General features: G+C 37.3%; 2 protein-coding genes across 2 annotated transcripts; one reads left to right on the top strand and one right to left on the bottom strand.

Annotated features, from left to right (window-relative positions):
- Window positions 1-439: 439 nt before the first annotated feature.
- spc25 (SPC25 component of NDC80 kinetochore complex) lies at window positions 440-4,181 on the top strand. The gene is made up of 7 exons (XM_020644179.3): window positions 440-571; window positions 1,543-1,714; window positions 2,239-2,304; window positions 2,542-2,688; window positions 2,805-2,930; window positions 3,036-3,134; window positions 3,515-4,181. The coding sequence occupies exons 2-7, from the start codon at window positions 1,564-1,566 to the stop codon at window positions 3,637-3,639; spliced, it is 714 nt and encodes a 237-aa protein (XP_020499835.1). The 5' UTR covers window positions 440-571; window positions 1,543-1,563; the 3' UTR covers window positions 3,640-4,181.
- Window positions 3,946-10,495, bottom strand: nostrin (nitric oxide synthase trafficking). Its single transcript, XM_020644178.3, has 16 exons — window positions 10,257-10,495; window positions 10,016-10,101; window positions 9,831-9,914; window positions 9,543-9,605; window positions 9,368-9,449; window positions 9,224-9,286; window positions 7,833-7,931; window positions 7,600-7,725; window positions 7,082-7,180; window positions 6,873-6,998; window positions 6,357-6,465; window positions 6,121-6,209; window positions 5,881-6,006; window positions 4,773-5,019; window positions 4,582-4,674; window positions 3,946-4,494 (listed from the first exon to the last, which is right to left on the bottom strand). Exons 1-16 carry the CDS (start codon window positions 10,350-10,352, stop codon window positions 4,358-4,360), a joined length of 1,725 nt encoding a protein of 574 aa, XP_020499834.1. The 5' UTR covers window positions 10,353-10,495; the 3' UTR covers window positions 3,946-4,357.
- Between the last annotated feature and the right edge of the window lie 614 nt (window positions 10,496-11,109).

Raw genomic sequence — 11,109 nt, 5'->3', positions numbered from 1 at the left:
ACTTGTAACTGTTTCTTTAAGCGGAAGGAGAACAGATACAACATCACGCAACAATATTGGAACAATCAGACAAAGTGAAGACATTTATCCTCAGTTCAGAGGGAAATAAATAAAGTAAAATACAGAGGGAGCAACAGAATAGAGGGGGTCGTAATGACCAGCTCAAGAATCAGTCACAGTCATTTAAATAGCACTCTACATTGGAAAACATTCATCTGGTCTTTGTGAGATATGCAATCTAGCAGAAACAGTTGAACATGTAGTTATTAATGTAGAAAGTATGTAGCACATAAAAAGTATTTTGGAGTGTGGGGAGAGGCCGAAGATGCTTGTTTAAATATCTCGAGAACAGGTTTGTTGAGGAGGATTTAGGAATGTGAGTAATAATTAAATCCAGCAGATGGCAGTAATGCAACTTTTTGGATGCCAGCTGCCAATAAAATCCAAAGAAGAAGATAAAACGTCACTTCCGGTGCTCTGTGCCCGCCTCCCTCCTGAACGCAGACCGCGGGTTTTTGAATATAACGGCTGGTTCAGTACGCGGAGTTTACCAAAGGCTGCTCATTGAAACGTGAGTATTTCGTCCAACTTTAAACGAACTAGATTATCCAAAGTGTATTGTAAACGTCAGAAATTGTTATTATTCCAACGTCATCAATGCGATTCAAAGTTACGGCTAAGTAACTGAATGTTTCTGAGCTAGCGTTTGTGTTACCTTCAACTGGTGCTAATCCACTCAGACCGTCAACATATACCCTGTTGTCTAGTAATCTTTGTTCTTAGAAATGCTGTCATATGCATGAGGTTGTATTTCGATGTGTTGACAGTAGAATAATCGTAGAAAGACGTTATTTGCACGGCCTTCAAGGAGTGGGGTTTGTTGATGTACCAGCCGGGGGCGGAGCTACACGTTCTGCGTCACACAGCGTCGTGCGTACTGCGTCGTGCACATACGCAATATATCCATGGTGTGCGCATGTGGCGTTGTCATGGGCTCGCATTCAGGTCATCATGCCGCTTCTTAGATAAACTTGCAGAAACAGTAATACATAAAAAAAAAAAATACATTTAAATGAACATTTTCCCTATCGCATTCTTTTTTAACTTACCCTTTTCTTTTAACTTAATCAAAACAACGTCATATTAAAGTAAAAGTTTCCTCTAGAGCCGTGCACATCACAAATGAATTGATTTATAAATGTGAAATGAATTGTCAGGCAGTAGTTTATGTTTAATAATATCACCTCTTGTGCCTTTTTGTGGAGTAATTCATGGATAAAATCACAAAACCACACTTTGGTACAACAACCCCACTATCTTTCAAATGAAATGTATGGCAACACATATGACTGATCTGCTACCATTTAACGCTGTTTAACATAACAGTGTTTTCTCTAACACAACACAATACAATACATACAGTATTTATTGTTGATGTACCTTGTATCAGTGCCTCTTTATATTTGTTCAGCTTCAGTCCCATTTTAAAGTTTGATACCAGTTAAAATGTATGTTCTGTCTGTTGTTGTTTTTTTATCACAGATTGTCTGACGTCCAAACACCATGATGTCTATTACTGATCCAAACATGAGTTCCAGATTCGCCAGTGCAATGGAGGAGATCCACAACAAACAGCTCAAAACATACGGGGAAATAATTGATACAACGACAGAGCTGTGCCAGTCTCACAGGCAGTTTGTCAAGTCTGCACTTGGTATGTCTGAGATATACTTAATTTTTTTTAATGGGGCTCCTCATTACTCGTTGCTTAAACAATAAGTACTTTGACTTATACATGTTGCTAAACAATCCATGAAGGAAACAGTTGAACAATTAAAGCACAAATAATTTCATTTCTTTTAAACATCCATGTTATACTCTGATATACACATGGCTCTCTTGCAGATAGATTTGAAGCATTGATAATAATATTCAGAGTGTAGATATCCCTATTTATTGCTGCAGAGCTTCCAGATGAAATGTGCCTTTTATGAAAAGTAACTTACACACAATTCTACTGATGCAGGCAGTTTTTATATTCATTTTAATTAAGAATGAGGAGTTATTTGGTTAGACAACAAAAAACAAGCATCGTTAAAAAACTCTGGTTCATTTGCAGTCTTATACGACAACATATAACTCGCCAAGCATATCTGAGGTGGGGGTCGGGGTCGGGCATTTCTTTTTTTGAGATTATTTAAGTTAACATGAGCATTGATGTTTTTCCCTTCTTTGAAGATACATGTTCAAAGAAATGCAAGGACGATGAGATGTTGTTCGAGACAATACAGACATTCAAAGAAGGTGAGTTGACATACACCCAGCTGTAGCTCTGTGTTTAAAAGATTGTTTAATAGTTGTTATTTAATAATGTTATCCATATAATTTTGTTCCAGTGTTATATTTTTTTAAATGTTCTGGCTAATTGACTTCTTTAATGTACACTAAAGCCCATTTGAACAAAAGGTCATCATGCAGGTTAAGAGTTTTATTGTTTTTATTAAAGCATACTTGGACTGATGTGGCAATTTCCCCCCTCAGACTTGGATCATAAAAATGAATCACTGAGAGAGAAACAACATGCCATTTCTGAAGTGATCTCTGAGATTGAGCAGAAGGAGATGCATAAAGATGACCTTATCCAGAAGATAGAGAAACTTAAAGAAGAGCAAGCCAAGAGAAAAGAGTGTAAGTTCATATTTAAAAAAGAAACGAGTGGTGTACTGTACATAATATAACTTCATGCATGACTGTAGCATACAGTTTTTTATCTGATTGACTCCTCTCCTTTTGTCTATTTTCAGTAATTGAGTCACAAAATAAATCAAACAAAGACAGACTGAAGAATCTGGGGAAAGCAAGACTCGTCTTTCAGGAACATTTGGGGATGGAGATACGAACCATCCTTGGCAAATCCCAATTGGTTAAAGGTAAGCTAAACAAAGTGTAGTAGTAGGTAAGCCTTGACTGTGTCATCTGTTGAAGTAAACATGTACTCTCACAATTGACCGAATATGTTTATCTTTCCTGTAAAGGGGAAAAGTTGCAGTTTGTTTTCCGGAATATCAACCCTTCAGATCAGGACAGCGCCTATGTTGTAACTATGGGGATTAAGGCAGACGGATCATACCAGAGTAAGATATACTTCTTTAATCAACTATGTGAAATATAAAGCTGAGAATATTCAATATTTGTATTGTTACAAATGTTAAGAACAACTATGAGCTGATCCAAATGCTCGTTGCCTTTCCTGTGTAGCCAAAGCCTCCTTATTCCCTTGTGCCGTGTCACTTGACTATTAGTCCTAATACTATTAAAAGTATTGAAATGATTCACAGTGTTATAATTTTAAAAAATGATATAAATTGTCCTGATATTGTAAATATTCTACTATCTTTCTATGTTTTCTTGGGATTTGTTGCTAATATATTAAACAGTAAGTCCCTCATGGTTATTTTTGTAACATCATCAATCAAGGATCAAGGATATTTAACCACATTTTTAATTTCTACAGTTGTGTCGAGTGACCCTGCCCTCGAGTCTTTGCCGGTCTTGGAGAGTCAGCTTCAGGAGACCAATAACTTACCTGCATTCCTGGCAAACATCCGGAAGGCGTTTATTACTCTGGCACGGTGCTAAGAGTGGAAGGTTGAGATGATAAAAAACCAAAGCAGTGACGTTTTAACTGCTAAAATTCATAAATACTGATGTTAGTTATATTTACACGTCTTGTTTTTCTGAGCACTGTTGTATTGAATTATACTGAAAACCTCTTTTTTAACATTGATTAAACCCTGAAGCTTGGTTAGGGGAGCATGTTTTTTTCGGATGGGAATGGGGACATTCCTTGACTGTCTTTGGTTTGTCTAAGAATGGATAAAAGTTAACTAGTTACCTTTTTAGTAGTCGTTCTCCAGACACAGCGGTAAATGAAGCAACCAGTCATTCATTATAAAGGTCATTTATCTCGTTTGTTATTCACTTCATAACTCATACAGTGTTCAGGGAAACTGGTACAGTTTTACTGGCTAGATTTGAACTTGTCAAAGTCAAATTGAGATATTAAAAAAACATTTGTTAAATATTCTTATAATTGCATTGTTGTGTACACAATGAGGAATAAATAAAGGTGAAAAGCGATTTGGGTGTAAAAATAAAAATGCATTATGAATCCGAAATAACTTAAGACTGTGTAGTGATTTAATCCAGTATGTGGGCAGATGGATGTGTAATACACGTAATTTATCAGTGAAACACGAGTATTTCTCCTGTTTAAGTTGATTCCATGGAAGTTTTGCTGCAGAAGCTGGTGCTTTTGATCCTGGATGATTAGATATTTTCGTAGTTGATGACTCGATCAGGCGTCAGAGGATTTGATGCTGCTCAGTAAAGGCAGCTCTTCAACATACGTGGATGGGAAATGTCCCGTCTCCCCGTTTAGTTTGCCAAACCACCAGCCATTCTCTTCCTTTCCATAAATGTCTAGTAGATCTCCTGTGAAACAATTCAAAATAACGTTGTTTCATTGGGGTGACTGAACCTCTTCTGCTTTAGATAATCCACTGTGTAGTCACCACTTACCTTCTTTTAACACCAGTTCATCGTCATGTTCAGGTGTGAAATCGTACAGGGCCTTGCATTTTCCTAAACTCACCATCTCTGGTAGTGTTTGACCTGGGAAATGTTGAAATGTGTCATTTTGCATAAATGACAAACTTCCTTTTGTCTTTATAGAAATAAATCCTTGTGTAACTTCTTTGGGGATGTGTTACCTTGTTCTTTGTCATGAGTGTGGGGAAGGTCTCCGTTAACAGTGCTGTCACACTCCACAGCTGCTGCTTCATGTGTCGTAGAAGTGACTTGCACAGTGGCACTTGGTAAGGCTTCTGCTGACTGTTGTGTCACAAACTGAGCAGGTCCTTTGTAAATGATTGAAGCTCTCAGTGACTGTCTGGATCTGAGCAGTGTCCTCCTGAGTTTGACCGGGCGAGACAGTTGAACAATGCTGTGCTCACAGTCCTGAAACAGAAAACAAAGGTTGTGTCATTCTTTTAATTTAATGTCACTCAAATGTCTTGTAAAAAATCATAATAAACTAAACAATCTTTTCTGAGTACGGCACAATTATTTTATGACTTTGAAAAATAAAATACGATCTTAAAGGCTAAATGTCATTAGAGAAACTAACATGTTGAGGTCATAGACTTATCTCAACATCTTAACCCCAAATAAGTGCTTGAGAAAGCATCAAATGAAGTTAGCATCCATGGTGGTAGAGGTCCAAATTGACATGGTAATATGATTTTTTTCATATAAGAGTTGTTGCCTATTGTAACTTATTGTCTTGTAAATCCCTTTGAGGTGTAGAAGCTATTTACAGGTGTATGCTTTTTAATATATTTACCTAATAAAGTAGGAAATTTAAAGCCAGCACATTGTCAATCCCAGAATAAACGCCTTATAGAAGAGCCATAAGAAAAAATCCTAGAGCACATTTCTAATATGTCAAGTAGTGTTAATGTAGGATACCTGGCATCATCTGACAAGAAATGGTGGTTATTAGTATGAGACCCCTTAAATCCTTACTCATGAAAATATGCAAACTAATCGACTGTTTCCTAATCAGCCGATACCTTTACACTCAACCTTTATGCAGAGAAATAGTTTTTTTTGTAACCATATTGGTATTACCAATACTGTATCCTGCTCTGGTTTTAATCTGTCTTCTTTTAGTGCTTTGGATACAATCATCTACGAAACATGCCTTCATACTTTTTTTTCTTTTTGACAACTCAAACCAGTGACGCTGCATGGATGAACAAATAGGCTACCACTCCCTCAGCACATACCTCATGTCCTAAAGATAACAAATAATCGTACCTTATCTTTCCATTTCATTATGCTGTCTTTAAATCGGTGAAAGGACCTGGGCTTCCCTTCTAAATCACACAGCGATAAAGAGAGTTTGTAGCGTGTGGCCTCCAGGAGATCCAGTTTTAGAGTACTCTAAAGGAAACAAGACAGAACAACCAAAGTGAATTTATTTATACTCAGTTCCAAATGGATATCCATTTGTACACAACATCAACATCTCTATCCACTTCACATGCTGTGCTCTACCTCGTCCAGCTGCTGCTCTGTGTCCTCCAGGTTCTTTTGGTTTGAAAAAGATGGATTCTCAGTGTATGTTTTGATCAGTTTTTCAATTCCTGCAAAAAAAATGTCAAAGGTGACGACAACTTTAAAAACCTTGGGTCGATTATGAAACACAGTTTTACCAATTGGCCTTTTTCAGATTATGTTGTTTACTTTCAATGTGTTTTCATTCATGTGAAAGGAGAAAGCCTTGAGCTTGCCTTCACGGTCTTTCTGTGTTTTTCTGATAGTGTCCTCCAGGCGCTGGAGTTTGAGTTTGATGGCCTCCATTCTTCTGTTTTTGCCCATCAGGGATTTGCTGTCCTCTTCCTGATTCACACAGACAACATTAGTAACTATGGCGATCTCTGTTCAAATCTACTATTGATGCACCTAAGCCACAAGAGCCAAGGCCATACATTCATTCAAGAACCATTAAATCAGGTTCATCCAATCATATTTTTTAAAGGAGAACTGATTGCTTAAGAGTTGTTTGACAATAAATATACACCAAAGCACACTAAAGAAAACAGCCTTCATTTCACACCCTGTTACAAAATGACAAGAACATCTTTGTATATGCGGCTTGAACTCCCCCATCAAACAGACACCCCCTGCGGAGATGACTGTGTATGCCTTTGAATGGGTGACTCATAGAGTGAGTCTGCGGCCTGCAGACAGGCTTCTCTCCAAAATGAAACATTTCCCAGAGCACATACAATAAAACGCAGACTTACAAAGTAATCAGCCACTAAAAACTCTGCTTTGCTGTCCACATCTGTGATGTTATTTTCCTCCAACAGGGTTTGTATGTCTTTGTCCATGTCCACCCTTTGGACTGCCTGTTCGATCTGTCTTTGTCCCTGAAATGGGTGTAAGTATATTTATATTAGTGAGATTAAGTACACTCACTGATATGTGTGTAAAAGAGGTCAGAATGTCTTACGTGATTGAGGGTCTGCCCAAAGCTGGACATATTGAGGTTGTATCTGTTCAAAATGTTGCAGAGGACTTCAATTCGCTGTTTCTCCAGCTCCTGTATGATCTGAAAAAAAGAAGAAGCAGAAAGTAATGTTGTGCTTTTTGTACAGTACTTTGAGTGCTTAGTCCCCTGCCTTTTCAAATACAAGCACTAACGGTTATACAGGAACCAAAAGATCATGGGTTTGATCAAGCAGCTGATTTTCCTCATTTCAGCATACTAATAACTGCATTTCTGAAAATAGCATGAATAAAATTGTAGAATACACTTGATGGTGTGAAGTAAATTGGTGCTCTAAACAAAGTGAACTCAGTGTTAGACCGCCACAGTGCTCATGGATCATTTTCAGCAACCAAAAGCTCACTGGTTCAACTCTTACCACAAAATGAGGTGTCCTTGAGTAAAGACCTGTCCACTCACAAAAAGCCCCTCTCAATAAGAGGATGAGCTCTAGAAATTAGGGAAAGTTTTTTTCCTCACACCTGGTAGCAGTTTTTTAGCGTGTTTTCCCACTTGAGTCTCATTTGATGACCCTCCATGTTGATACTGAAGTACTCTTCATCTACCCGCGCCTGCATCTCTGCTGACTTAGTCAGCCTGTTCAGCATCTAAAAGTCAAAAACAAGGGGAACAAAATATAAGTTAATGTATAGGCAGCTTGTTCAGTAAGTGTTCACTCTCAGGATGTATGTAGTGGTGACAAACTTGTTTCTACCTTTTGCTTTTCTTTTTCAGTGCAAATGTGTTTGTTGTTCTCGACAAAGTGGAACAGAGCCTCATGTTCTCTGGTTAGTCCAACCAATTTCTTCTTCATCTGATTAAGAAGAGGAAAAACAGGATCCATGAATGTATTATTAGTTGAACAAAATTTAACATGTAATCTGTAAATAACCAGCATTTTACTGTTTTATGTGATAAACAACAAATGACCATAGTTATTACATACAGCAATGGCAAGGCTTAGATTTCATAAAATTAACACTGAACTATCTTCTATATATTTCCATCTGTTTTAGTTTGGCGTCTGAATTTATCCCCTTTTAAATGATTTTAAAGGGTTTGAAAGTAATTTTAGGTGTTTTATAAAAATAACAGTAAATACTTCAATCAATCCCTCTTATGTAACAGATTAATAATGTATTATAACACATATAGCATAAAAGCTGCTATGTATGTTATAATATATTGTGTTTTTTAGTAACAGCTTAAATGTTTTTAAATTATTGATATATCAAAGTTGTTTTCAATCAACCCGTTTTGAAGTCATTCCGTTCCTTTTTGTCCCTACAGAGAGCAAAGACTGCAGTTGTGGCTGCTGGTTCCAAGATGTTAAAAATACTTTATAACATGTCGCACAAAAAGAAAAGACTAAAACTATTAAACTACATTGTAATTTATTGAGAATGTATGGGTTATGTATTGTCCTTTAAGGGCTACACTTGTAAGTTTAGCACCGTTGACACTCTGAATTTTTAAAGTAAGCATGTATGAAGAAATTTTTTATATTAGTATAAGCCCCTTGAGGTGTATCACCTCGTTTTCAAGGGGGTCACAGGTACAGCACAGCAATACCAAAACCAAAACATAACACACTACAGATGAAACAAACAAAGTAATACATACAGCAAAAAACAACAGCAACAACAACAAAACAAAACACACAAAAAACAAAACAAAACAAGGGACAACACAGAGAACAAATATTCAACAGTGAGCTACAACCATTACAACAACCATTACAACTCTAGACTAGACACCTTAGAGGAGAGAGATTCAGTCTATACACAGAGAGAAATAAACAAACAGTGTTGACGTTACTGAAAACATACACAGTCAGTTTGAAGATGAGAAAACAAAACATGTTTAAATAAGTGGAATGATGACAAGGAACGGAGATTTAAAGGTAACTTATTCCAATCAGAAGGAGCACAAAACACAAAAGCTTTTTTACCAACTTCCTTTGAAACAAAGGGAACGGTAAAGCGAGTCTGATCAGAGTCTGATCAGAACTTCAGTATGAATCTGCCTCATAATAAAAATAGACTTTAAATCTCCATCACAGCTGATCAATTAATCATCCAACATTCAAAACTATGGATGCTTTACCTTGAGTTGCTCACTCCAATTAGCAGTAACAAGTTTCCCATTTCTGTCAATGGCGTTGTCAAGCTATCAAAGTGCAGAAAATGTTAGTGACACATTAAGATTTCAACCGCATTTATTACACAACATTATGGAGACATTTCATACAGGCCTCTTCCTCTTATTGTGCTCGTCGAGGACTTGTCGTATTTCCAGGATTGCTTCCTGCTGAAATGCATTTCCTAATGATCTGAAATGAGAACACACCATATTTAACGGGCAATCCAAACATTTGTTTAATATATGAACAGGCAGTAAAAGTTGAACTGATGTTCAGAACTACCTGTGGGCGTCTGCTCTTGAGTACATTTCGTCTGACACATGACACCAGGCACTGTAGGTGGAACTGAGTGGGGGAGCCAGCATGAAAAGGTTAGAGCTGTTGACTTATGAGCCTAACACCTGCCAGTGTTTAGATCACGTCTAACTTGCTGTGTGCATGTTGCTTCCCTTGTTATCACTATTTCTGTGTGCTACTTTGACAGTTTGTCCTCAGGAAGAGGTCAGGTTAAACACAAAACAAGATAAAAGATAATGGTAGTAAAAAAACCTTCAGCGCTGTGTCTCTTACTTCTTTGACATTTCTTTGGAGGTCCTTATGAGCTTGCCTGCAAGTTTTTGTAGTCCTTTGGCGTATGTAAATTCCAGCTCAGCCCTAAAACACAATAGGTGGTCCAAGAGACAATAACTGAGTCAAACAATAACTCCTGTCGCCATTAAAATGTAGTCTGAAGGCTGTGACCGTATGGAGCCTACCTTTGCTGGAACACTGTCATGAGTTCTTTGCAGAAGTACTCCCCAGATTTTGAAAATCGTTTCACATTTTGATAAAGTTCGTTGTACTGAAGACAGAGCATAAGGTCTTATCAAGTACAGTTCAAACCTATACAATGTCTGTGACAGTCTTAATATTATAAAACATATTCAATCTGATTTTCTACCTCAGTGATATTAAAAAGAAAATACCGAAGTGACCTTTTTAAAAACATATACTCACAGAGCAGGTGCTGATAGGATCCTTCATCTTAAGACTGTGGCTGTTTGTTGACTTTGGACCTGGAACTTTGACCACCCTCCTCCCATAGTCATTCATGCGGAAATCACCTGAGTGTGTGTCCGTGCACTATTGAAAGGAAAATTCCATTTGGAGGAGAAACAAATAGAGACTACACAAAACTCAGGTGGAATGGCAAGACAGCCTGCCAAAGATAAAAGAAAGTCTACATAACAACAATGACCTTTTAATGCTCCCATTTGTCATCTGGTATTGCTCAAATGTCCCATGCTGAAAATAAGGAAACTAAGAGGATGCCACTATCTTATAAGCCCTCCCCCAATTTAATTGGCAACTGATACATGAAAGTACTACATTCATTTTCTGTCCACAGCTGAGGTAAATATCAGACCCTTCAGTAGCGAAATCTTCTGCTTTGTTAGCTAGTTGCAAGTAGGGACTGTTTGGTTATTTTGCCTTTTTTCCATCTCCTCTGCTGCAGCTGAAATTGTGGTTACTTGATTAGTGAAATTCAGACATAGTATTTCTTATTTTATTCAATACATACAATCCAGTCTTGATAGCTGGGGCATTGTTGTTGCTTTTTTCTTAGATTAAAATAAAGGCCTTTGAGACTGTTGATCCTAATGTTCTTTAGTCCTGATTCTCAAATTTGAATTGCTCTAGCAATGCATTCACATGAATGGAGTCATGTTTAAGAAAACACTGCATAATATTTTATGATACATGCTCTGCTTAAGCTGATTGTAACATAGGAGTTCTGCAGGGATCGATCTTCGGACCAATTTTATTTAGTTTGTATATAAATGACCTGATTTGCCCAGAGACCCATATG

This window comes from Labrus bergylta, chromosome 13, assembly GCF_963930695.1.
Source record: "Labrus bergylta chromosome 13, fLabBer1.1, whole genome shotgun sequence".
NCBI lineage: Eukaryota > Metazoa > Chordata > Actinopteri > Labriformes > Labridae > Labrus > Labrus bergylta.
The sequence above is the reverse complement of the archived record's forward strand: the minus strand, read 5'-3'. Positions and strand labels throughout refer to the sequence as shown.

Excerpts from the sequence above, each read along its gene's own strand:
- spc25 (XM_020644179.3), top strand. The coding sequence starts at position 1,564 with ATGATGTCTATTACTGATCCAAACATGAGTTCCAGATTCGCCAGTGCA. Across the intron at positions 1,715-2,238 it reads GTTTGTCAAGTCTGCACTTG|ATACATGTTCAAAGAAATGC; the intron begins GTATGTCTGAGA and ends CCTTCTTTGAAG. Across the intron at positions 2,689-2,804 it reads GCAAGCCAAGAGAAAAGAGT|TAATTGAGTCACAAAATAAA; the intron begins GTAAGTTCATAT and ends GTCTATTTTCAG.
- nostrin (XM_020644178.3), bottom strand. The coding sequence starts at position 10,352 with ATGAATGACTATGGGAGGAGGGTGGTCAAAGTTCCAGGTCCAAAGTCA. Across the intron at positions 6,999-7,081 it reads TTGGGCAGACCCTCAATCAC|GGACAAAGACAGATCGAACA; the intron begins GTAAGACATTCT and ends CACCCATTTCAG. Across the intron at positions 4,675-4,772 it reads CACTCATGACAAAGAACAAG|GTCAAACACTACCAGAGATG; the intron begins GTAACACATCCC and ends AACATTTCCCAG.